The following is a 26,019-nucleotide window of genomic DNA, read 5'->3' on the forward strand; positions in this document are numbered from 1 at the left end:
GCTTTTTTTGTGTTTAAAAGGATTAAAATAATTGGTTGTTAGTTTAAGGCATCAAGCCTGATTTTTAAGTTATTTTCTTAAAAAAATTATGCCTTTTCTATTGCGCTAAATTAAAAAGTTGAGAAAATAATGATAATTTTTAAGATGGAAACAACAAAGGGTGCTTGTTTTCAAAGAAAAAAATAAGAGAGGGGAAAGGAATACTTTCTAATGTTTCCCATAAAGAAAGTTGTTTTACTATCTATCATAGACCATGTACTCAAGAAAAATAACATATTCCTCTCTTCTGTAAAGTCAGTGTTATTTTACATCTAAAAAACAAAATTTGAAATTTTAATATTTAGTTTTTGTATAGTCTGAACATTTATTTCCCCACTATTTAGATACTGTTCCTTACTTTTTAGAACCCATAACCCGTTTACACCAATTACAAATCCCATATTCTCATGTTGTATTTTAATGTTGCTCAGACTTTTTAAAATAAATTAGTTTTTGTGCTTAAAAACAAAATTAGGGCACATATTGAGAACCTTATTTATAAACCCAGAGATGGGCTTTATTACCCTTCTCCCATCTTCCTTATTTAAAAAAAAAATGTAGAAATTAGAGATTGCAGTTTTACTTTCATGTCCCTTAATTGGGGAAAACATGGAGTTTAATCACTGTTTGTGTAGATAGGAATTGGTCACACCAAAATTCAACAAATGAATTGTTAAAGGCTTTATTACATTTCCCTAATGCTTTGGCCCTGTTTTACTTTCGTAGGGGTTGAAATTATATATGTATGTAATGTACATTTGGATAGTACTATAATCCTGTAGGCGAAGATATTTCAATTTAAAACTAAGATAAAATAAACTAGTAGAACAAAAATGTTTAATCTTTCATAATTGTGAATCCATTTCATGGTCACATTGATTATGCTTTTCAGAATTGAACAAAACAAGGCAGGGAAGATCTTTCTGTGGGCTATAGTTTTGCCCTGTAATTCTACAGCACTATCTGCGTCATGTAGTAGGAGAACTTAGCTTTTGAGGCTCTGGGTATGAGCTACACGTGAGTGCATTGAGTACTTCTGACCTTTAAACTTTTTTAATTTTCTTTTGACATTCTAGACCAGGGCAGGGAGTAATGCTGTGTCATCTAATTGCTTCCTTTACACATGTTTTCTTTCTTTTTCCTGTTCTGAACTGTGGCTGTAAAATGAAGTGTATTACAGCAAAATAGAGTAATAGAATGGTGGTCCTGGCACAATTGAAGTTTTTTGTTTCATGTTATTTTATCTATTCATTATTTTTTTTCTTTTTCTTTTTTCAGCACTGGGGATTGAACCCAGGGGCACTCTACCACTGAGCAACATACTCAGCCCTTTGTAATTTTTATTTTGAGACAGGGTCTTCCCAAGTTGTCCAGGCTAGCCTTGAACTTGCAGCCCTTCTCCTCAGCCTCCTGAGTAGCTGGAATTACAGATGTGCATCTCTGCACCCAGCTATTTTCATTATTTCTACCAGATTCTATTCTTACTTCAACTTTCTATGGATATAGTGGTTAGTAGAAGAAATGAAAGCAGGTGCGACTTTAAGAGCATAAGCAATCACATCTGTTTGGGAGGTGAGCCATTCTTATTTTAGTTAAATAGAAATGGAGTATTTCATTTTTATAACATATTTAGTTTTTAAATTTCTGTCTCCTGTCAGTAGGGCATAGAAAGGTGGCATTAAATGCAGGGCTTAGAATCCAATTTTTTTTTCTTTTATTTGTTTTGAAAATTAAAACAGGAAGAGCAGAGTCTGAAAAGATAAAGATTTTACTTAAATAATTTACTAAGTAGTATATTTAGTGGGAGCTCATTAGTTCAGAATTTAATTTGATCCTAGCTTTACATGATTATTTTTCCTGAATTCAAATATTTAAGATTTCACCTTACTTATTTTCATTATTAATATCCAGAAGAATTAAGTTTTTCTTTAAATTCACTACATATAGACAAATAGTTGGTTGTGAATTTATTTGATATTCCAGTTTGCCCTATTTACAGTGATTTTGTGTGTCTGTGTTAACAGTTACGTAAATGTTCCACATTAAAGCAGGTTAGATGTTATCATAACATACTGACTTGCTAGGCCAGTCTCTATCATTTTAAATGTAACTCTAATCCTTAAAAAAAAATTTTATTTTATTATCTGCACATGGCTGTCATTGTAAAATGTTTAATTCATTAGGCACTATAGTAACCAGCGAAAGTGGTTCCACGTGTCGGCTTTTCCAAGGTATTATAAAAGTCATTGTGTACACCTCTCTTGACTTGGTGCAGCGTGTCAGTTTGAAAAGCCACGTGCAAGTTTGAGATTTTTGAGATTGGAACGAATGTAGAAAGCTTGGGGTAGCAAATATTAAAAAAATTATTCTCTGATGACCTCAATGATAATATTTTAAGAGTATATAAAGCTTTGAATTCCCCTCTTTTTTAAAGCAGATTGTGAAGACTGTGGAAAAAGAGACTTGAAATCCAGTCACATAATTATAGTAAAGAACTATTAGCCCTCATGGAAGAAGAGCAAGATTTACCAGACCAACCAGTAAGTATTTCCTTTAACAATTTAAAATTGATTGTAGAAGAATTAATTCTGGACCGGGATGTGGCTCAGTAGTGGAGTACTTACCTATTATGTATGAGGCCCCGAGTTCAATCCCCAGCACTGGAGAGGGAGAGGAGGGGAGCTAATTTTAAGAGATTTTAAATATTACTCAGTTATAGATTCCAAATTTAAAATGAAAATAAGGGAAAGACTCCTTCTTAGTTTCCCTCTAAGAAAACAATATTATATGTTTTTAAACTCATATTTGGCTAATTAGTGCCAAGAAATTATTCAGAAAATTCAGCATTACAAAGTGAATATTGTATTATATTTTTCTTTAACAAATCAGTGGTTACTGTTACAGTTTTTTAAAAATAGAAAAGGATGTCTGTTTACCAATGAGACATCACTATTTCCATTAGAAAATTTTATTTTTATCTAAATTTCCCTAATTGACTTAATTTTTTAAAAGAGTAGTAGTGAGGAAAGTATAATTTGATCACTAGGTAATTTTTAAGATAGATAAGACCCTAAAGACTAGATTGAATTCTTAACTTCTTTAAAAATTTAAGTGTCTCCAAATAATATGGGTTTTTTGCTTTGTCATGGCTTCTTTTTGTTTTTTGACCTTTTAACGTAAATAATATGAAGCAAATGTGGTTTTGCTGTCGTTGCTGTTTGTTTTGATTTTTTTTTCTGTTTTTTTTTGTTTGTTTGGTGGTGCTGGGATGGAACCAGACAGGGGCTTCACATGTGCTAATAAGCAAGCACTCTACCACTAAGCTAGACTCCCAGCCTAGGGGTGTTTTTCTTTCAAAATGAGTTTATGTTACAGTCTTTCCTTTTATGTTCAGATTTGATTTGCTATCCTGAGTGGGCTTTTTGATTTTAAAGGCAGAAGAGAATACGGAGTAGTGCCTATTTACTCATTTTTCCCCCCTGGCACTGGGAACTGAACCCAGGGGTGGCTCTGCCACTGAGCCATATCCCCATCTCTCTTAAAGTTTTGAGACAGGGTTTTGCAAATTACTGAGGCTGGCCTTAAACTTGTGATCCTCTTGCCTCAACCTCCTGAGTTACTACAGTGATTACAGGTGTGTGCTACTGTGTCTCATTTACTTATCTTTATGAAGATCCAACCTACAAAAATATGAATTTTGAAAACAGATAATAGAATGTATTTTTTTGTGTGTGTTCTAGATGTATTCTTTTTTTAAATTTTTTTATTAGTTGCTCAAAATCTAGATGTATTCTTTACATCACAAAAGGGCATACACTCACTTCCACCTAAATAATGAAATATTTTAATATATTTTTATTTATGTTAAGAATTGAATAATGATTATTACTTTGCCATTATTCTTTTAGCCTTCTTGTTTGAGGTAAGTAAGAACTTTGAAGACATAAGCAACTAATAAAAAGACCTTTTGAAACATTTTAAATGTGATTTCTTATCCTTGGTGGGACATCAATAATCAGGGAAACAATAAGATTAAAAATCATCCTAATAAGTGCCTTGTGAGCTCTCTGATATATGCACTATAAAAAAGTTGATCTCATTGAAATGAAGAGTAGGTTAGAAGCAGCTGGAGATATTGTAGGCATGGGTGGAGAGGGGATGATGGAGAAAGGCTGATCAAGGAGCTGTAAGTTATTTGTGTAGCTAGATAGGAAAAAGAAGTTCTGTTGTGCTCTTGAACAGCAGGGTGACTATTGATAATGTTAATGTGCTGCATATTTCAAAAAGCTCGAAGTATGAATTTTGAAAGTTTTCATCACAAAGGAATTATAAATATTTGAGGAGATACATATGTTTAGCCCGATTTAAACATTGCACAATATATATGTAGAACAAATCACCTGGTATCCCATTTAAAAAAAACATCCTGAGCTGTGTATGTAGGATACGCACCATTGGTACAAATAGCTTAGTAATAAATGTACAAAATAAAACTGTGTCATTAGGTATTTACTATAGTAAGACCAAAATTACTCATTTTCAAGGTACTTATGAGTGTTGACATACCGTTGAAATGGTATTGTTGTTAGTTACTCCATACCTATTTAAAGTAATGAGAATAAGGCTAACCTTCTGACAAGTTATCTCTTCTACCCTGCTTCATTTCCTTGTCATTTTATTCAACTTCTATAATATGATATGCAGCAACTAATTCAGAGGAAGGTAAGAAATTGAAGTACTTTAAAATAAATTTGTTGCTGACTGTAAATGGTTATTGCCATGGTGCATCATTTTCTTACTGATTGGTACACAGGTCTAAATTTATAAAGGTGATTATGTGACAGCATGAAAGGGTCAGTGGCACTTAAAGAAAAGTCCAGTATTATACATAGTTTTCCTGGAAACAAGATGTACAGCATGCCCCTCGGCCCATAGGGGGAAGCACCAATGTCAGTCAGGACACAGAAAAGAGCTATGGGAAGACAAATATATTGGGGTTTTTAATTTCGTTGTTCTTTACTCTTCTTACTGAATTATTCCTTTCCACTTGTTTTTCTTCTACTTGCATGTTCTACCTAAAAATTTTGTTCAGGTTAGCATTCACAGCAAAATGTTAACCTCACTTATTCTTTATTATTGATCAACCCTCATCTCCCTGCAAACAGGAGTGATTCTGCTTACTTTAAATCACTCAGTCATTTTCTCCCTATCTTTATCTGACTCAACTTCTCTGAAGCAGCTCATACTATTGTCCAAACTTAGACTTTTTGAAGAGTAAAAGAGGGACACTAACCACACTTGGTTTTGGGATGAGAGATGTAAACAAGACCATTCCTGGTAAATTGGAAGCATTAAAAAAATTTTTTGTGGCTACCACAAGCCCCTTTGTGGCTACTTGAATTCAAGTTTTAAAATGGCATATATGCATAGGAAAAAATTTTAGGTGGTTGTATACCAAACTTGATACTGATTATATCAGTGTATGAGGCAGAGTAAATCCACATATTTATATTCTGTACACATCTGTTTAGTTTGGATTTTTTAAAAAGCATTCATGCCTTTTGTATTCAACTTTTTAAAAAAGAGAAATTAGTTATACTTACCATAGACAAAATAAGTACTACGTGATTTTATTTAGCCAAAGTATAATCTAAACTAAAACATAGAAAAGAAGTGGAGTGTGGAGAACACTCTTGAGAACAAAAGGACCTTTAAATCTGTGTTTGGTGCTTGGAGAGTAAAGAGAAGAAAGAGGTGAAACAACCAGTGAAGAAAGAAAGACTGACTCAACCTCATATTTCTTTTTGTCTTCTCTGTCAAGGAAAATAATGAATAAACTGTAAAGGATAATATACCTGAATTTTTAAAAAATATTTTTATTAGTTGTTGATGGAGCTTTATTTAATTTATTTATTTACATGCGGTGCTGAGGATCGAACCCAGTCCCTCACACATGCTAGGCAAGTACTCTACCACTGAGCCACACCAACCCCAGACCACTGAATTTTTTTAAAAAACTATTTTAGTTTTATATTTATAAGCAAGCACCTAATGAGTTTAATCCTCCAGGCTCATGATGGAAGTTTTAATTCCATAGATCTGAAACTGAATATAAAGAAATGTTGCACTGTTTTGTTTTGATTTGCTTTTTATTTAAAAGCAATAGCAGAGAGGAATTAGGTGTTGAAAGCTATAGAGTAGTGCTAGCTTAATGCTGATTAATGACAACATTCTAAAGCAGATTATTGATTAGACCTTTGTACATACTTAGTTTCTGGTAATTGTCATATCATTTTCTAAGTATATCATTTTCTATTAATTGATAGCTTCAAGTTTTAGGATATGAATGGATCAAGTATGTGTGACACTAGAAAGATAGAAAAAATCATATTTTTAAGTATCAAAGGGTAATAAGATGACTTCTTTAGGGACTTTCACTATGTAAATTGCAGTATAAAGATTTTTGTCATTCTTGTTTGGTTGTTTCCTCTTGTGATCCTGGGGATTGAACCCAGGCCTTGCACATGCTAAGCAGGCACTTTCCCATAGTGATGTCCCCAGTCCCTAGATATTTTCGGACTTGGTGCAGTGCTTTTTTAGTTTAGGTTTTTTTTTTTTTTTCCTCCCTCTTTCCTGACACTGGGAACTGAACCCAGGGATGCTCTACCACTAAGGTATATCCCCAACACTTTTAAAAAATTTTTGAGATAGGGTCTCACTAAGTTGCCTCAAACTTTTGATCCTCCTGCTTCATTCTCCTGAGAAGCTGGGACTATGGGCTGTGCCATAGTGCTTGGCCTAGTACTGCTCCATATACTGTACTTTTCAAGCAGAGACTGCACAATCGTCAATCAGAGTATCCCCCATCTATAAATAGGATTATTGCATTTTTTAGAAGGTTGCTTATGATAACAATTATTTAAGCTCAAGTTATTTTTTTTTAATTATTATTAGCTAAGTGTGAGCCTGTTAACATTACTTAATAGAAGTGCCACTTCCTCCGAAAGTAGGTGTAGGTATCATCCATTTTATTTTATTGTGAGGTTGTAACTAAAGGATGCCAGTTTTGTGTCCTGTTTGTATAGGCATAAAAAATATTAAATAGATGAAAGGGGTTTTTTTCTCATTTGTTATCAGATTCCACTTAGGTAAGTGGAAGTATGTATGAATAGATACATTATATATGTTTTCATGTATGCTTATATATACACAAATGGTTTTTTACTTCATGGACTTAAACAATTTTGTTTCTGATTTCTGAAATTAGCACAGAGCTAAAAAAAATATATTTATGATAATCAAGTAGAATCAGCACAGTCTAGGTGTGATCTTCACTCTGGGAATTATTTTTAGGCTACCTCTCATCTAAATTAATGCAAGAGCCTCTTCAGATTTTCTTACATTTAGGGTTGTTCCCCTCCTATTCATTTTCTATCTGTACTTTATCTGAATGATCTTTCTAAAATTCAGAATGGATCATGTTGTCTTGCTAATACTTGAAGACTCCTTGATACTCTCAAAATAACATTAAACTCCTTAATCTGGTTTATAAGGCCCTTCACAAGTAGGCTTCTGTTTACCTGGTTTTACCTAATTTTACCATCCCTTCCCTCAGACTCATTACTCCCAGTTATAGTGAATTTTTAGTGCATTTTATGTTCTCTCTTTCCCGTGAACCTTTTTTACACTTGTTCTTTCCTGTATGTGAATTAGTGTATTTCCTCCCACTTTGGATGTAAGTTCCTGCTGAAATCTAGTATATCCCTCAAGTCCTCAATTGAATTAAAATCAGAATGTTATTAGCAGTGTTAACTAGTGGGAATATATTGTCCATATGCAGAGTCAGAAAAAAATTCTTGAAAATTACTATACTTTTTTTAAGTTGTAGATAGACACAATCCCTTTATTTATTTTGTGTGTTTATGTATTTATTTAATGTGATGCTGAGGATCGAACCCAGTGCCTCAAATGTGCGAGGCAAGCTCTCTACTGCTGAGCCACAACCCCAGCCCTCACCCAGCCCCTAAAACTACTGTCTTAAACAACATTTCCTCCAAGAAGTTTTTTCAGCTTTCTACCTTACTATGTCCTATATTCCCTGGCCACCTGCCCTGATAAAAAAGACTTTGGTACCCTTTCTCTGTGTTCTATAGCACCTTGTATTTCTATAGGAACCCTTAATCTCATTGTTTTATGACCTATTTTCTTATCTGTCTTTTCAATTAGACTATACATTCTTGAAGATCAAGGGCTGTATTTTTTTTTATCATTATCAGGAAGACTTGGTAGAAAATGCTGTGTTGAATGAATGATATAGGATGACTATGACCAGAACTCCTTTTATAAATATTTAACATTGGAGAATCTATCATAGGGTATTTACCAGTTTGGGAAAGGATAAGAGCTGCTATGAGAGTAAATATGTAAACGAGTGAAATAATTGTTTGTAATTATTCAGTATAAAGTATTGTATATAATTGGCATGTTATACTTTTATAGGGCTTTGTACCAGCATCCACAAACACCATTATAGTCGCTACAATGTCATTAGGTGATAGGAGTTTTTTGGCTCTGTATAATCTTATGAGACCACTGCTGTATATTCAGTCTGGGTTTGTCCTTTACTGAAACATTGTGATGTGGTGTATGACTTTTTTTTTTTTTAATTCGTTTTGCTCCAAGACTTTTTTTTTGTAAGTTGATTGGCTAAATTTTTATTCTATAATAAATCAGATTTCTTGAATGCTCTAATTTTCTTTTTTCTTTTTTTTCCAATTTATTTGTTTTAGGATTTGGATTATAGCTCAGTTGGTAGAGTGCCAGCTTCGCATGCACAAGGCCCTGGGTTCAATCCCCAGCACCACACAAAAAAAATTTTGTTTGTTGTTTTGTATGGAGACTATATACTATTTTGGTTACTTAATCAACCAGCTCATAAATACTTTCCTTTGATAGTAAAAATAATCTTTGGGTACACTAAAAATAAACTTATCTTCCTATTGGAAAAGTACATTATTATCTGACCTCATGTAAATACTATCCTTTTCAGGTAGGAAGGATGGAATATTGTAACAAGAGTTGATGTTTTGTAATTCGTGAAATTTTGACAGGTGAATAATCTAGAAAGTAGAATTTTTTCCCATCTTTAGTTTGACAGTTTGTAATTAATATATACTTAGGTCAGCTCATTTTCTCCCATCCCTTCCAATGAGATTAGGTTATACATTTATAATAATTAGATTTTTTTTTTTCCGGTCACAGCCTGCATACCATCCTGGAATCCTTCAAAGCACCTAGTTGGTTTATGTTATTTACTATCATACAAAAGTTTCAAATTTTTATGTAATCACTTCTGTTTTCTTCTTTATTGCTTTTGGACCATGCTTGGTAAGGATTTATCTACCTCAAGATTTTGGTTTTGGTTTCTACTTAAAATGCCTCTATAATTTTGGTTTTTAAATTCAGAAGTTTTGGGCTAGGGTTGTAGCTCAGCGGTAGCGTACTTGCCTGGCATGTGTGAGACACTGGGTTCGATTCTCAGCACCACATATAAATAAATGAATAAAATAAAGGTCCATCAACAACTAGAGAATCATATTTAAAAAAATTCAGAAGTTTTTTCTTCCTTTTTTTTTCTTTCTTGACAACTATGAAAATTAAGACAGTATTAAATATAACACAAGTTAACATGCTATAAGCAAAAAACAAAACAAAAATGGTTAATTTTATTTTACTTTGGAATTGTATATCTTCATAATGAGAAATTTTTGGGCCTTGTCTTTATTATTTACCTTGTCTGAAATGTTAATCATATTAAATAACTGTTTTCACCAGATATTTTTTAAATTAACTAGTAGAGTTTTTGTCTTCTTTTTTTACCTCCAAATACTTTTAAATATTCATAATTTGAATGACTAACCATATTAAGCATGTTTCTATTACAAACAATTTTTCTTACCAGAGAGCTCTAAAATTAGACTCTTTATAATATGAAAACAGGGAAATTCATTAGCTTTAATCATTGATCTTTCATTTTCGGACTCTTAAATTATTGATGGAAATGCCTTCACCTCAGAGAAGTAGAAAAAGTGAAATATGGAAGAAAAGACAGTGTTGTATGAAAAAAAAATTTTAATTACTGGTAATCTAGTAATAATTTAAGTAAAATGTGTCTTTACAAAGTAAAACCAACTAGTTTTTATCCGCATTTGAATACTTTATCCTGGTAAACATCCTACATTGAGTAAAACTCCTGGTAAACACTTTGAGTCTGAAGAGTAGCTGAGGGCTGGGGTCATGGCTCAGTGGTGGTGCTTGCCTAGCATATGTGAGGCACTGGGTTCGATCGTCAGAACCACATAAAAATAAATCAAACAAAGATTTTTTTTTTTTTTAAGAGAATAGCTGAAGCCTAGCATGGTGATGCACACCTATAATCCCAGCTACTTGGGAGATTGAGGCAGGAGAATCACAAGGTTGAGGCCAGCCTCTGCAACTTAGTGAAACACTATCTCGAAATAAAAAAAAGGGCTGAGGATGTAGTTCAGTGGTAGAGTGACCCTGGGTTCAACACCCAGTACCACCACCTCCCCCCAAAAAAGTAAAAAGGATTAATAAATAAATCTAAGCCAAACAAAATGAAACAGTTATCCTCTAGTATTATTAATTAATATATAATTGGCCCTCTGTGTCTCTGGGATTCACATCTGTAGATTCAACCAACCCCATATTGGAAATATTGGAGAAAAAATTGCATCTGTGTTGTACATGTACAAACTTTTCCTTGGCAGTATGCCCTAAGCAATATAACAGTGATTTACATAGTATTTATATTTTATTAGGTATTATAAGTAATCTAGACATGATTTAAAGTACATAGGAGGATATACATAGGATATATACAAATACTACACCATTTTAAATGAGGGACTTAAGCATCTGTGGATTTTGGTATCTATGAAGAGTTCTGCAACTAATCCTTTAAGGATCCTGAGAGCCAATTTTATTTGAACAGCTAGGTAATTTCAAAAACAGACCACTGCATCAGTTTGTTTGTATATTTGTTTTTGCAGGTGAAAAAAGCCAAGATGCAGGAACCAGGAGAGCAAACTTTAAGGTATGTAAAGTTGAATTTCTTATTTCTTATTTTGAGACAAGGTCTCACCAAGTTCCCCGGGCTGGTCTCAAATTGTGATTCTCCTGCCTTAGTGTCTTGAATGGCTAGGATTATAGATCTACTTTTTAATGATCTACTTTAATTTTTTTTTTCATATGTAGGTTAGTATATGGGCATTTGGGTTTACTGCCTTTTTTAAGATTCTTACCAGCAGCTTTCACATTTTGAATTTATTTAAGGTTAAAATTTCTCTCTACAGTAGGACCACTTGAGCTCAAGAGTTCAAGACCAACCTGAGCAACATAGCAAGAGCCCATCTCAAAAATATTTCCCTCCAAAATAACTTTTCCCCAAAATTCATGTGCTGATTTTATTTTTCTTATGCATTTATTATTTATTCAACAGTGTATACTGAACTCATGTAATAAACACACACAAAACACACACACACACATCAGGCACTATACTATATTCAGGAGACTTGACGATAAAAATGAAAAATGCTGTATTCTTCACACAAATGTACAGTTTACAGAAGAGGAAGCATGAGCCAAAATAAGGGAAATCCAAGGAGTTTGGCTTTATCAAATGGGACTGAGATGCCTTAGTCAATAACTTTATCACCTCTATAGAAAGAGGCAGTTTCTTTGCACCTCATGATCTGACTTCCATGGCACCATGGTTTTCAGTTTCCACAGGTTTTATCTCTTATTATTTGTCCACCAACTAGGACAGTCAGTAACTGCATCACTTCTAAGACATTAATTTCAAGAATCCTGGTTTTTTTTTTTTTTACCGCCACCCACTATGATTCCAGCTCACTTCCAGAACTGCCATGCTAGCCATATGATGTCTCACATTCCAATCAAATGATCTATCACATTTTTACTATCACCTCTATACCCTTTTCCTCAAAAAGAACTTCACTTTCTTCCTTATGCTACTTAAAATTATAAGATCTAATACTGTAATCAATCAGTCCCTTGTAGACATTCTTAACTTTCTTTTTTTTCTGTATCATACTTGCCTAGCAAAGCCACAATCTTGCTTAAACCAAACCATCCACCTATTCTATGTATATTCTCAATTACTCTAACACTATAAGAGAAAGATACAAAACCGTACTGACTAGTCTTAGTTTCCATTCATGCTTACATCTTAGGCATGTACACAGCATTCCCAGTATATGATTTACCAGTCTTTAAAATTATCTTTCTTACTTTCTTTCCTCCCTCCGTTTCCCTTTTCTTCCCACTGTGCTTATTCACTTGGCTGTGGATTTTGCTCCCTAATTCAAAGAGAAATCGGGACAATTAGATAGGAATACCTCATTTGTCTAACATAGTACCTCATTCTATAGATACTCTGTGCTCTTTCTCTGTGAAATTAATTCTTCTTTTTTGTTTTTTCTGATTGAACCCAGAGATGTTCTATGACACTGAGAGCTATACCCCTAGCCCTGTTTATTTATTTATTTATTTTGTGTGTGTGGTTGTAGATGGACAGCATACCTTTATTTTATTTTTATGTGGTGCTAAGGATTGAACCCAGTGCCTCACACATGCTAGGCAAGTGCTCTGCCACTGAGCTACAGTCCCAGCCCCTTTATTTATTTTTTGAGACAGTACTTGGCTAAGTTGCCCAGGCTGGTCTTGAACTTGTGATCCTCCTGCCTCAGCTCCTGAGTTGCTGGTATTACAGGTGAGTGCCACCATGCCTGGCTTTAATTCTCCTGCTTTTATCCAAGTCTAACCCTCTTTGTACTTGAGAACCTCCCACCATTGCCTTTTTCTGTAATGATCTCTTATTGTTCCTTCATTTTAAAAAATTATGATTTTGCATAGTATAAAATTTACCATTTAAACCATTTTAAGAGTATAATTTAGTGACCATAAGTACATTCACTTTGTTATGCAGCCATCAACACCATCCATCTCTAGAACATGTTTCATCTTATGTGCTATAGTTAATTTACTGTTTTGGTACTGTTTTTCTCTTTAGTCTGTAGTTTCTCAGTTGAATATGTAGGGGATTTTGCTGTATATAAGTTTATAAGACCAAAGGATCTTAGGAACTGGCTCAGTATATACTAGGCTGTACAAATAGCACTTGTAAGATACATGATCTGGAAATAGTCTTCCATCTAGAAATAGTCTTCAACAGTGGAGTGAACCCTAGATTTATCCAGGTACACACAGAAGATACCCTAGTCGTAACAGTGGAAATGTGAAATTCTGGTCCAGTTTTTTGCTTTTCCCCATGAGGATTCTATTTAAGTAAGTATGAGATGGGGCTAAAGTCATTTTTTTACCAATTCAGATAATTATAATGATTCAGCAATTTGGGAAAACACTGATAAAAATACTTCAAATAAACTTCATTGAAGGATTTAGCTTTAAAAATAAATACAACTAAGAAAAAATTAACTAAACATTCAAAATATGCCAGAAAAAAACCCTTTTTTTATTAATACTTCAGTATTAGAGGTGAGTTTCAAAAATTACATGGGAGCTTTAAATATTCTTATGTAGAAACTACCCGAACCTCTGATTAGTCAAGATTATCTTTCCAGATATATGGAGGCTATGGTACTTCATCCTTTATCTCTTCTTAGAGTGTGGAAGAGCAAAGCAGATTTCTTTCTAGAGAGCATGAATATGGGAAGGGCGCCTGGGCTGGAAAGAAGTTGTAATATAATAACAGTTCCGTTTTATTGTACATAACTGTTTTTTAGCTTTGCTCTTAAGTACTTCTAAGATATTAAGTTATTATCCTCATAGCAGCCCTATGAAGTGGAGTCTATTTTTATTCTCATTGACAGTTCAAAAAATTAGTGAAGAGAACTACTTTGACCTATCCAAGGTTATAGAGCTAGTTAATGGAAGAGTGGAATATAAACTTGAGCAGTTTTGCTCTGAAATATTTACTGTTAATCATAATGCTGTACTAACTAGTTGGGCACTACTAGGGAGTTGGATGTGAAGTAGGAGGAAAAGGGAAACATTATGAGGTACTCAAGTTGGAATGATTTCCATTCCAGAATTTCAGTGGGCTCTTCCCAGCATTATAGTATCTAACATAATGACATATCCTCCCAGCTCACATTGATTTACCTTTTAGAATTTCTCTTAATTTGGGGCTGGAGTTTTGGCTCAGTGAGAGAGCACTTGCCTAGCACATGTGAGGCACTGGGTTCTATCTTTCAGCACCAAATAAATAAATAAAGATATTGTGTCCCATCTACAAGTAAAAATATATATATATTTAAAAAATTCTCTTTGTTTTCCTACATGTTTTTTAAAAAAATGCTTAGAACATGAAGCTCAATGGTAGAGCACTTGCCTAGCATGTTTGAGGACCAGACACTGCAAAAAAAAAAAAAAAGGTGCCTGGTCCTAGTTGTAACAACAAATAGAAACACATACACATATACATACACACACACAAAATAAATGTATGTAGCCAGTCGTCATGGTGCACACCTGTAAACCCCAGTGGCTCAGGAGGCTAAGGCAGGAGGATCGCAAGTTCAAAGCCAGCCTCAGCAACTTAGTGAGGCACTTAACAACTCAGTGAGATCCTGTCTCTAATAAAATATATAAAAGGACTGGGGATGTTGCTCAGTGGTTAAGCACCTCTGGGTTTAATCCCCAGTACCAAATAGATAAATGTGTGTGTGTGTGTGTGTGTGTGTAATTTCCCCCCCCTTGTGTCTAGGACCATGAGAAAGAACTGTAGGATACTGAGGGTACTAGCCCTGGCCCTAGCTCTTTTCATGTAGTTGTTATAAACCACAAATAAGGATATCAGGAAGATTTGCCTTGCTTCTTGCTTGTATGGCCTAGGAGGAAAATGAGTTTAATCTCATCACTTTTAGCAATGCAGCAAACCAACCAAGGGCTAATGTATTCATTTTGGTTCTCCCAGTCAAGTAAGCAGCCCGGATGTCAGTGACCAGAAACCTGAAACATCGAGCCTTGCTTCAAACCTTACCATGTCAGAGGAAAGTAAGTACTATGCATGATGGAAGAGGCATTCCTATAACCAAGTAATACTCTTCTTGTATAATTGGTTTTTTCTAATTGCTGGATTATTCTAGAATATCCAGAAGGTTCTCTTAGTTTTTGTGTGTGCATACTTGTGCTCTCCTATAAACTTTATTAACATGCCAGCTGAAAAAAGTCACATGGAATCTTCCTACCCAAGCAGTCATATTCAGTGACTTTTGTTTTGTTTTGTTTTGAGGTTGGACATTCTAAAAGTAATAGTGCTTTGCCCCAAATCAGAAAAGTTTGTGGGCCTACCCCTGATGGCTCCTCTGGAGGACTTCGTATTTTTCTACCTTTCTAATAAAAGCAAGTGATCCTACCTATCAGTCTTAGTCAGGAAAATAAATGGTCCCTGAGGAAGATCCAGCTTAATAAGATAAACCCTCCATGTACCAATTTTCACTCTCCTGATTATATTTATGTATTAGATACCCCCAAAAAATGTATAGTGTTCTGTTTTTTCTTTTGATTAAACCCAGGAATGTTTAACCACTGAGCCACATCCCCAGCTCTTTTTTATATTTTATTTAGAGACAGGGTCTCACTGAGTTGCTTAGGACCTCACCAAATTGCTGAGGCTGGCTTTGAACTCATGATCTTCCTGCCCCAGTCTTCTGAGCCTCTGGGATTACAGGCATGTGCCACTGCACCCAGCTAGTGTTCTGTGTTTTTCTTATAGAGACATAGCTTTGTCTAGCAAACTCACTCACTCCGCTAAATTTTTCTCCCCAGGACAAGTACTCCTTCCTAAAATTAAATAGCTATGCTCTTCCATATTTTATCACATACTTAAAAAAGAATAAATTTGTGTCAGACATTTTTGTAAAAGGCACTAGTTTTGGAAATATCTTTTAAGACAGTCAACCTATAAACTTTCCTTAAAAAAAAAAAAAAGGCATGGCTTTAAAAATTTTTTATCTTGAGTTCTATATGTTATTTCTTCAAAGCTGATTTTATTTCAGTGGTTCTTAAACTGTTAGCATAAGACATAAGAATCATTCTGAAATGCTTGTTTGTAACAGAATTCTAGGCTCACTTTCAGAGATATTATTATTCAGTGGGTCTAATATGAATGGGGAATCTTCATTTTCAGGAAGTTACTAGGTCAGTCTGGTATATATGGCAAACTCTTTAGTGAAGTGTTTCCTCTGATTTCTTGAGTATACTAATTCCCAGAAAAAGACCTGTTCTCTAAAATCTCATACCACAGCCAGAAAATAAGCTGAGTCTTTTTTGCTCCTTCCAAATAATTTTTCTTCTTCTTCTTCTTCTTCGTTTCTTTTTTGGTACTGGGGATTGAATTTAGAGGCATTCAACCACTGAGGCACATTCCCAGCCCTATTTTGTATTTTATTTAGAGAGACAAGGTCTCACTTATGCTGTGGCTGGCTTTAAACTCACAATCCTCCTGCCTCATCCTCCAGAGCCACTGGGATTACAGGCACGCACCACCACACCCCGCTCTCTTCATTTTTCCTTCAAAAACTCTTGTTCCTTTGAAGTCTTTATCTATACCTTCCTTCCCATTTCTTTTTACCTTAGACTGAACTTCAAGCAATTTTATTCTTTAAAGACTAGATCCTCTTTGTTTTTCTCCATCCAAACTTTTATAGCTCTCTGATTTTTAACATAGATGTCAATTACTTAGCTAGTACCCTTCATCTCTCTTTGTTTTAATTTTCCTATTTACTGAGCATAGATTTCTCGGTCCTTTATTTTTATCTCCCTTACATATACTTTCAATAACTTTCTTTTTTTGTGTGTTATCACTTTTATTTTTTCCGTATTTTTATTGATGCAACTTTCAATAACTTTTAATAATAAACCCTTTTCTTACCCTTATTCTCCTTGTTATACTCCAGTCCTAATTTAACCCAACTTTCTACCTTCCCCATAAAATGTACACAAACAACATTATTGGATAGAATTATGTACCTAAGTCACTATTTGCACTCTAGTCATAGAACTTCAGGTGGGCACCCAATGTGCTTTGAAATCCTACATTTCCTTAACAAATTCTGTTAAATATTTTACACCGCTTCTTTCAAAGAACCAATACTCACTTTTCCTTACTCTTGAATGATCATGCCTTCTCCAATAAAAGCTATGGTCAGGAAACTCTCTTATTATCTCACCACCACCAAATCTTCAAATCTGCCTATTTTCTTGCTTCCTTGTGTTTTAATGGAAGTAGTATTCTTATTCCTGTCTGATGTACATCATTTTACTTGTGTTCTGTAGTCCGACCTGTCTCACTTTTCTCAAGGACTTTAGTACTATTGTTATTCTCCCACCACTCCTACATCATTATATTTTTCTCTTCTTAATCCTTCCGGAGAGTAAAGAGATATGCTGTGGTATTTACCATCTTCACACACTAATAAAACCCCCTGGGGTTTCACATCTTATACTAGTTGAAGACTTTCTCTCTGTTTTGTGGCATATCAGAAGCTCTGAAAAGAGTTGCCCTTATTTGCTCATCTCCCATTCACTCTTCAACCTACTCAATTTAGCTTCATGTCCCCACTCTTCCAGCGAGATTTCTCCTGTCAAGGTCATTTGTTATTTTCTTATTGCCAGTTGTAGTAGAAATATCTCTTTTATGTTCTGCCTCCCACCATATTTCCTCCTATCTTATTCCTTTGATGGTCATTCCTTCCTCATGCAGAATGCTGAATACTGATGGGCCTCAGGGCTTAGTTCTAAAGCTGCCATCTTTTCTCCTTCAGAAACCTCCCATTCATTACATTACTTTAAACATATAATATATTATTAATGAATCCCAATTTTATATTTCCAGTCTGATATCTCCCCTGATTAAAAAAATTTTTTAATATCTTCATATTAATAATTTATTTTTAAGTTATATTGAGGATCAAACCCAGTGTCACACGTGCCAGGCAAATGCTCTACCACTGAGCCACAACCCCAGCCCCAATCTCCCCTGATTTCATTTAAATATACAACTGCCTTTTTGAGATCTCTACTTAGATGTCTGAAAGGAAAGTCATACTTAAAATGTCTGAAGAAGAGCTTTATCCTCAAGCTCCCATCAAGTCTGTTCATCTCCTAGACTGGCTCATCATTGGAAGAGGTATCACTGTCTCATCGCTCTCAAACTAAAAACCTAGAAACCATCCTGCAATTCTATGTTTTCCTTATTTCCTACTACACCCAAACCCATCAGAACATCATTAGTTGTGCCTTCAGAGTGTATATCAAAGCCTTGGCTCACTATTGATATTCTACTCTAAGCCAACATATTACTTCTCTTCTCCTCCTATTCATAATGATAGATTATGCCTTGACTCTTTATAATCCTTTCATGATTCGCAAGTATTGCCAAGATCAAGCTTTATTCATTATTTAGGAGAGTTAAAATTGGCCTAATTTTCCCAGAATGTTTTGATTAAATTAAATTTGAAGGGAATAAAGTTGAGTTTGTCAAGTACGTGTCATCACAGTGAGAACCATGTAGAAGTCAAAGGATCTTACCTTTCATTATATGTGATGGGTTTTAAAAACTTCCCCTTCATTTAAAAAAAATTTTTTTTAATTGTGGACAGACATAACACCTTTAATTTATTTATTTGTCTATGTGGTGCTGGGGATCAAACCCAAGGCCCCACACATGCAAAGCAAACACTCTACCAAATGAATTACAACCCCAGCCCATCCCCTTTGTTTTTGACATGATGATTATAGATGAATATCACCTTCAGGTGTCCAATAATTATTTTTAAAGACTTCAAACAATGACATTGGATAATATCTTCTATAATAAGCTCACAGGTATTGATTGCCTTACTCTTTTAAAAAAAAAATCCTTCTAGTTATAGTTGGACACAATACCTTTATTTTATTTATTTTTATGTGGTGCTCAGGATCAAATCCAGTGCCTCACACACGCTAGGAAAGCGCTCTGCCACTGAACTACAGCCCTAACCCTTGGACAAGAATTGGTCCCTTGTCTGTTCTTGACTGGGGTTTCCTTTTGGGTTCAGGTACTCTTTCAGTGAACCTAGCTAGATACAAACTTAGTTGGTTCCAGTCCCTGTTGACAATAGAATAGCTTCTTTTATTGTTGTTGAAGGAAGTTCTTGAATAGTTCAGGAGTCTGATGAAAGCATTTTGCAATGTAACTGCCTACAATGTGAACTGAAATAGTGCCTAATGAATGGCATATAGCTACCTGTCAAACTTGAATCAAATATTTACAACATTTATCTCAGATGTAATCATAAGGGTCATAGCTTCACAGCAGCTTTTTCAATGTAAAATCATGGGGGTCAAGAGATACCACCTGGTAAAGTCACTTATACCTGACAGTTTATCAGAATATCACATCAGTTTCTTAAGTCTGTCTCTACTTTGCCAAATGTAAACAAAGCCTTTACTATGCACATTAAAAAAAAAAAAAAAAAAAAAAACCCAGTACTGTACTTGCATCTATTTTACCATTCTTTATATACAACAGTAACAACAATTTTCTAATAAAATTGGTTACTTCCCCCAAAGATTTGGAGATCATTCTTATCGTCTTTTACTAAGAATAGAATAAGCACCCAGAGAATGAATAAGCTGAAGAAGCGTAATGTGATTTCCCGGATACAGACTTGCTTTTTAAGTTTTCCTGAGCACAGCTGAGAGCTTAGAGGGTTACTTTATCTGTGGTTTTAGATCATTGATTGGTAAAGATATAAATCAGTTGGAATCAGCCTTTGGCTCTTTTCCATACCCCTGTCACCCCACATTCTCAATTCTTTCATTGTCTCTGAAAGTCTACAAACAGGTCTATAAACACAAAAGTGGCATTTTTCTGCTACAGTCTTTCAAACTTTGTGATATCCAAACTGTGTTCTGTTAATTTAGTTTGAACGACTATGCAGTGGAATGTGCAGTTTTTCCATTTCATTTTTGAAATGTTCTAACTTTTTTGCCTGGTGATATTATCTTTTTTTCAGTTATGACATGCACCGATTACATCCCTCGCTCATCCAATGATTATACCTCACAAATGTATTCTGCAAAGTAAGTTGAATGATTATTTTTGAAATATATGTATACCTTTTCACTTCTCATGCTCTGTCTTTATTCCTATTTCTGTTTCCTCTAAATATAATCTATGTAAACCCTTTTTTTTTGTGGTAGTAGAGATTGAGCTTAGGGGCACTCTACCGCTGAGCTACATCCCAGCCCCCCTTTTATTTTTTGAGATAGGGTCTTGAGATAGAGTCTCTCTAAGTGGCCCATGCTGGCCTTGGAGTTGTGATCCTCCTGTGTGAACCTCTTGAGTAGCTAGGATTATAAGCACACATTGCTGTACCTAACTAACATCTTTTTTTTTTTTTTTTTTTAATCCAGGAATTGAACCCAGGGGCACTTAACCACTGAGCTGCATCCCCACCCTTTTTTGTATATTATTTAGAGATAGGGTCTCACTGACTTGCTTAGGGCCTCACTAAGTTGCTGAGGCTGGCTTTGAACTTGGGATCCTCCTCCTCAGCCTCTTGAGCCACTGGGATTACAGGCGTGTGCCATCATGCCTGGCTACAACATCCTTTTAAAAGGTAGATAGTTGCGTGGAATAGATTACTGTTACACAGGAACCCACTGTAAATGAGTAGACACTGAAAATGGAAAATACTGTTAGTTGGCTGGGGATATAGCTCAGTTGGTAGGGTGCTTGCTTCACATGCACAAGGCTCTTGGTTCAATCCCCAACACCACCAAAAAAAAAAAAGAAAAGAAAAGAAAGAAGAAAAAGAAAATACTGTTAGTGATCAAAACATACTACTGATTGATCTGTGATCCTTTTCTTTCCTCTAGAAAGGATCTGTGATCCTTTTCTTTAACCCAGAAATTTAAAAATCTGCTCAAGATGGCCCCGGTTTGGGACTTCTCAGCTTAATCTCTGTTCATTTCCTTGTTTGAGGAATGTCCTCAGAGTAGAATTGGGCTTAAAGTTAGATAGATTTGGTGGATTGAAGTCACTAAGAGGTAAGGTAAGGTCAGCGTTAAGACCAACCAGGTTAATCATTTCGAGATGGATAGGTGCAGAACAGTATATATACCAAATTACCAATTGTGAATTAGTGAAGAGATAGACCTATGCATGCATAGACAAGTATAAGTATGCTTATTAAGCCAGGGTATATTCTTTTTTTTTTTTTTTTTAATTTTTTATTGTTGGTTGTTCAAAACATTACAAATTTCTTGACATATCATATTCCACACTTTGATTCAAGTGGGTTATGAACTCCCACCTTCACCCCATACACAGATTGCAGAATCACATCAGTTACACATCCATTGATTTACATATTGCCATACTAGTGTCTGTTGTGCTCCGCTGCCTTTCCCATCCTCTACCATCCCCCCTCCCCCCCTCTCCCCTCCCCTCCCCTCCTCTCTCTCTACCCCCTCCACTGTATAACCCTGAGGGTCTCCTTCCATTTCCATGCAATTTCCCTTCTCTCTCCCTTTCCCTCCCACCTCTCATCCCTGTTAAATGTTAATCTTCTTCTCCTGCTCTTCGTCCCTACTCTGATCTTAGTTACTCTCCTTATATCAAAGAAGACATTTGGCATTTGTTTTTTAGGGATTGGCTAGCTTCACTTAGCATAATCTGCTCTAATGCCATCCATTTCCCTGCAAATTCTATGATTTTGTCATTTTTTAATGCAGAGTAATACTCCATTGTGTATAAATGCCACATTTTTTTTATCCATTCGTCTATTGAAGGGCATCTAGGTTGGTTCCACAGTCTTGCTATTGTGAATTGTGCTGCTATGAACATCGATGTAGCAGTGTCCCTGTAGCATGCTCTTTTTAGGTCTTTAGGGAATAGACCAAGAAGGGGAATAGCTGGGTCAAATGGTGGCTCCATTCCCAGCTTTCCAAGAAATCTCCATACTGCTTTCCAAATTGGCTGCACCAATCTGCAGTCCCACCAGCAATGTACAAGTGTACCCTTTTCCCCACATCCTCGCCAGCACTTGTTGTTGTTTGACTTCATAATGGCTGCCAATCTTGCTGGAGTGAGATGGTATCTTAGGGTGGTTTTGATTTGCATTTCTCTGACAGCTAGAGATGGTGAGCATTTTTTCATGTACTTGTTGATTGACTGTATGTCCTCCTCTGAGAAGAGTCTGTTCAGGTCCTTGACCCATTTGTTGATTGGGTTGTTTGTTCTCTTATTGTCTAATTTTTTGAGTTCTTTGTATACTCTGGATATTAGGGCTCTATCTGAAGTGTGAGGAGTAAAGATTTGTTCCCAGGATATAGGCTCCCTATTTACCTCTCTTATTGTTTCTTTTGCTGAGAAAAAACTTTTTAGTTTGATTAAGTCCCATTTGTTGATTCTAGTTATTAACTTTTGTGCTATGGGTGTCCTATTGAGGAATTTGGAGCCCGACCCCACCGAATGTAGATGGTAGCCAACTTTTTCTTCTATCAGACGGCGTGTCTCTGATTTGATATCAAGCTCCTTGATCCATTTTGAATTCACTTTTGTGCATGGCGAGAGAAAGGGATTCAGTTTCATTTTGTTGCATATGGATTTCCAGTTTTCCCAGCACCATTTGTTGAAGATGCTATCCTTCCTCCATTGCATGCTTTTAGCCCCTTTATCAAATATAAGATAGTTGTAGTTTTGTGGATTGGTTTCTGTGTTACAAACATAGGAGACATAAAGAAATGGTGAGAGGTGCCCCTGTGAGAGTTGTAAAAAGAAATTGGCATTTTTTTTCTAGTTGTGCCCATTTTTCCTTTTGAATTTTGTATTAAAAATAAACTAATTAAAAAGTCAACTCATTGAGTTTTTTGTTTCTAATCTAATATTAACACTAATGGCCTTGCCTAGTCATTTTCATGTGGTTTTCTCTGTGAGATGATTAAACCTATTCTGTGGGATTATTATGAAGAAATTAGATAATAAATATAAAAACACATTTGAGCTTTGAGATCTGCAGACACATGAAAAAGGATACTGTGATCTTTCAATTTTTTTTTAAGATGGACACAGTATCTTTATTTATTTTATTTATTTTTATGTTGTGCTGAGGATTGAACCCAGTACCTCACATGTGCAAGGCAAGCGCTCAACCACTGAGCTATAACCCCAGCCCCCTGTGATCTTTCTTATCTCTGAAAATGAATCCATCCAAGGTCACTAATACTTCAAACTGTTCCCATATGACTTGAATAGCAACTATTATCTGAACTGTTTCCTGAGCTCAGATCTAGCTATGAATACAGTCTCTTGGGGTCCACTGAGTCATGAATATGTTACATATGCCAAATAAAGTATTTGCATACCTGCTACATTCATTTTATTAGCTGTGCTTTCTATCTTAATTCAGATCTCCTTACTACATATCAGAAACATTGTATTGTGATTTTAACTGGACCTCCATTGCAGCTTTACCTCCTTCTAATTCATTTTAGAAAACAATGTCAAATTAACCTCTATTAAAGAATAGCTTTGACCTTGTCCTCCTTTGCTCAGCAATTTAGTGCCTCCCAGTTGTTTCAGATGTGTCTGAACTCTTTTAACCAGGGGCTTTGCTTTATTTTTCTGCCTCTTTTATTTTTTAATATTTATTTTTTAGTTGTAGTTGGACACAATACCTTTATTTTTTTATATATTTCTTTTTATGTGGTACTGAGGATCGAACCCAGGGCCTTGCACGTGCTAGGTGAACGCACTACCAATGAGCCACAACTCCAGCCCCAATCTTTCTGTCTTTTGCTCGTTACTTTTCTTCTCAATATACTTGCCTTAATAATATAGTGTTTGTTCCTTAGAGACTGAAACCCTTGCTTTCCTTCCTCTGTACCAGGGCTTTTTTCCTTCTAGAATACTGTTTCTTTTTAGAAACATCCTTAGAAAATGTTTTTTTAGAACACCCTTTCTCTCCTGATTATGTGTACATGCTATCTGCTCAGCTCACATACCATTTCTTTGTAGCCTTCCCTTATTGTCCTTTACCTCGAAAGTTGCAAAAAATCTTTTCCCCTGCTACAACATATACCTTCCACCCTTATTTTGTTTTTATTACATAAATAATACAATAATAATACAAATAACATTTTTCCTTGCATTGGAAGTACATCATAATATACCAAATAGAGTAACTGATACTCAAACATTCAGTGTAATTGCATGGATGAAATGACAGGTCAGCTAGCCAGTGTATGAAGTCCCAGGGACTTACCTGCTGAATTCAAATCCTTAAGGATTCCTGATTGGTTGCCACCAACTAGTGATGGTATTGCTCTTACTTAAATATCAGTGGGGAGATAAAGTCTTAACTGAGATTTCTCAGATGTTATTAGTTAACCTGGCTCTTATTTTATAAAGCTTGATATGAGAATATTAGAGTTCACCCCTACCCTTTGTTTTCTGATATGGTCATTTGCCTTTTCTTTCTTTTTAGTTGTTGATAGACCTTTATTTTCTTTATTTGTATGTGGTGCTGAGAATCAAACCAGTGCCTCACACATGCCGGGCAAGTGGACTATCACTAAGCCCCAACCCCAGCCCCCCTCGTTTGCCTTTTCTCAATCAGCCTCATCCTCTTCTCCAAGTCCAACTTTCCTTCTCAGAACTTTAGTTTAGCCCAAGGAATTGGGTGGAGAATGAGATCCAATTGCCAATTCTTTTCTATCTAGTTTTCTGTTATTTTAGGATTTTACTCTGTATGAAGACATAAATAAGGGCATAAATATTTTTAGTTCTTGTGCCTCGCCTCACGTAGTGCCTTTTATGTACTACATCATGGATGTTTGTAGGATAATAATTGGAACTTGGAAGGATGTTTGAAAGTATTAAGTTTTCCATAAAATTTTTCCTTAGGTGGATGTAGTAGAACCTGAAAAAGAAAAAAGCATTCAGCTTTCTGACCATAAGAGCCATTTTATGTGGCAGATAAGCTGTCTCATTTCTGATTTTTTTAACTTTAGTGTTATTAATTATTTTATCTATTTTTTATTCCTAAAATAACTCAGAGTTTTTGTTTTCTTGAATTTTTCATGAAAGTTTTTGTTTTCTTGAATTTTTCCAGACCTTATGCACATATCCTGTCGGTTCCTGTTTCGGAAACTGCTTACCCTGGGCAGACTCAGTACCAGACACTACAGCAGTCTCAACCCTATGCTGTCTATCCTCAGGCAACACAAACATATGGACTACCTCCTTTTGGTAAGGCATTCTATTATAAGCAATTTCTACAAATGTTGATTTTATACTCCAGAAGCTTCAAAAAGCAAGCATGGCTAATCAGGAAGCTGAAAGATGTGTCATCTTTTACAGAGTTCTTATTCAGAACTTGGGTATACAAGATGTTTAATGCATGTAATATAAAATTGTTTTCCAACACTCATTTGTTCACTCACAAAAATTTAGCTACTTCCAAAGTTTGACTCTGAAGCTTAAAATCTTTAAAGTGTTTGAAAAGCTCTTTGAAGAATTACTGTTGATTTAACTTACTTTATATATAGCATGGTACCATAGTTAGGTAAGCATAAGTATATTTTGAAATGGCCAATTTTCTGCCCAAACCAGGTAGTCTGGATTTTTTTGTATGTTATTTAATACTGGGACACTCGACAACTGAGCCACATCCCCTACCCTATTTTGTATTTTATTTAGAGAAGGGTCTCACTGAGTTGCTTAGCAACTCAATTTTGCTGAGGCTGGCTTTGAACTCTCAATTGTCCTGCCTCAGCCTCCCAAGCCACTGGGATTACAGGTGTTCGCTACTGCTCCCAGCTAAAATTCAGGTAGTCTTAATGTCCAGATAAAATATGCCT

The 26,019-nt window shown here is 35.2% G+C and overlaps 1 protein-coding gene across 5 annotated transcripts in view; it reads left to right on the forward strand.

Annotated features, from left to right (window-relative positions):
• Eya3 (EYA transcriptional coactivator and phosphatase 3) overlaps positions 1 to 26,019 on the forward strand; it is a 105,055-nt gene that overhangs the window by 27,286 nt on the left and 51,750 nt on the right. For 3 of the 5 annotated variants that reach the window (XM_046468620.2, XM_046468622.2, XM_058571027.1), the window contains exons 2-6: positions 2,477 to 2,579; positions 11,112 to 11,155; positions 15,083 to 15,162; positions 20,169 to 20,235; positions 25,272 to 25,408. In XM_046468620.2, the coding sequence (XP_046324576.1) occupies positions 2,547 to 2,579; positions 11,112 to 11,155; positions 15,083 to 15,162; positions 20,169 to 20,235; positions 25,272 to 25,408 (361 nt within the window). In that variant the 5' untranslated portion in view covers positions 2,477 to 2,546. Of the gene's footprint in view, positions 1 to 2,473; positions 2,580 to 11,111; positions 11,156 to 15,082; positions 15,163 to 20,168; positions 20,236 to 25,271; positions 25,409 to 26,019 lie in introns of those variants that run through there. The other 2 variants (XM_046468621.2, XM_046468623.2) reach the window with 2 other exon arrangements.

Source organism: Marmota monax, unplaced genomic scaffold, assembly GCF_021218885.2.
Source record: "Marmota monax isolate L192 unplaced genomic scaffold, Marmota_monax_Labrador192_F-V1.1 WCK01_AAM20220418_F8-fsc00008, whole genome shotgun sequence".
NCBI lineage: Eukaryota > Metazoa > Chordata > Mammalia > Rodentia > Sciuridae > Marmota > Marmota monax.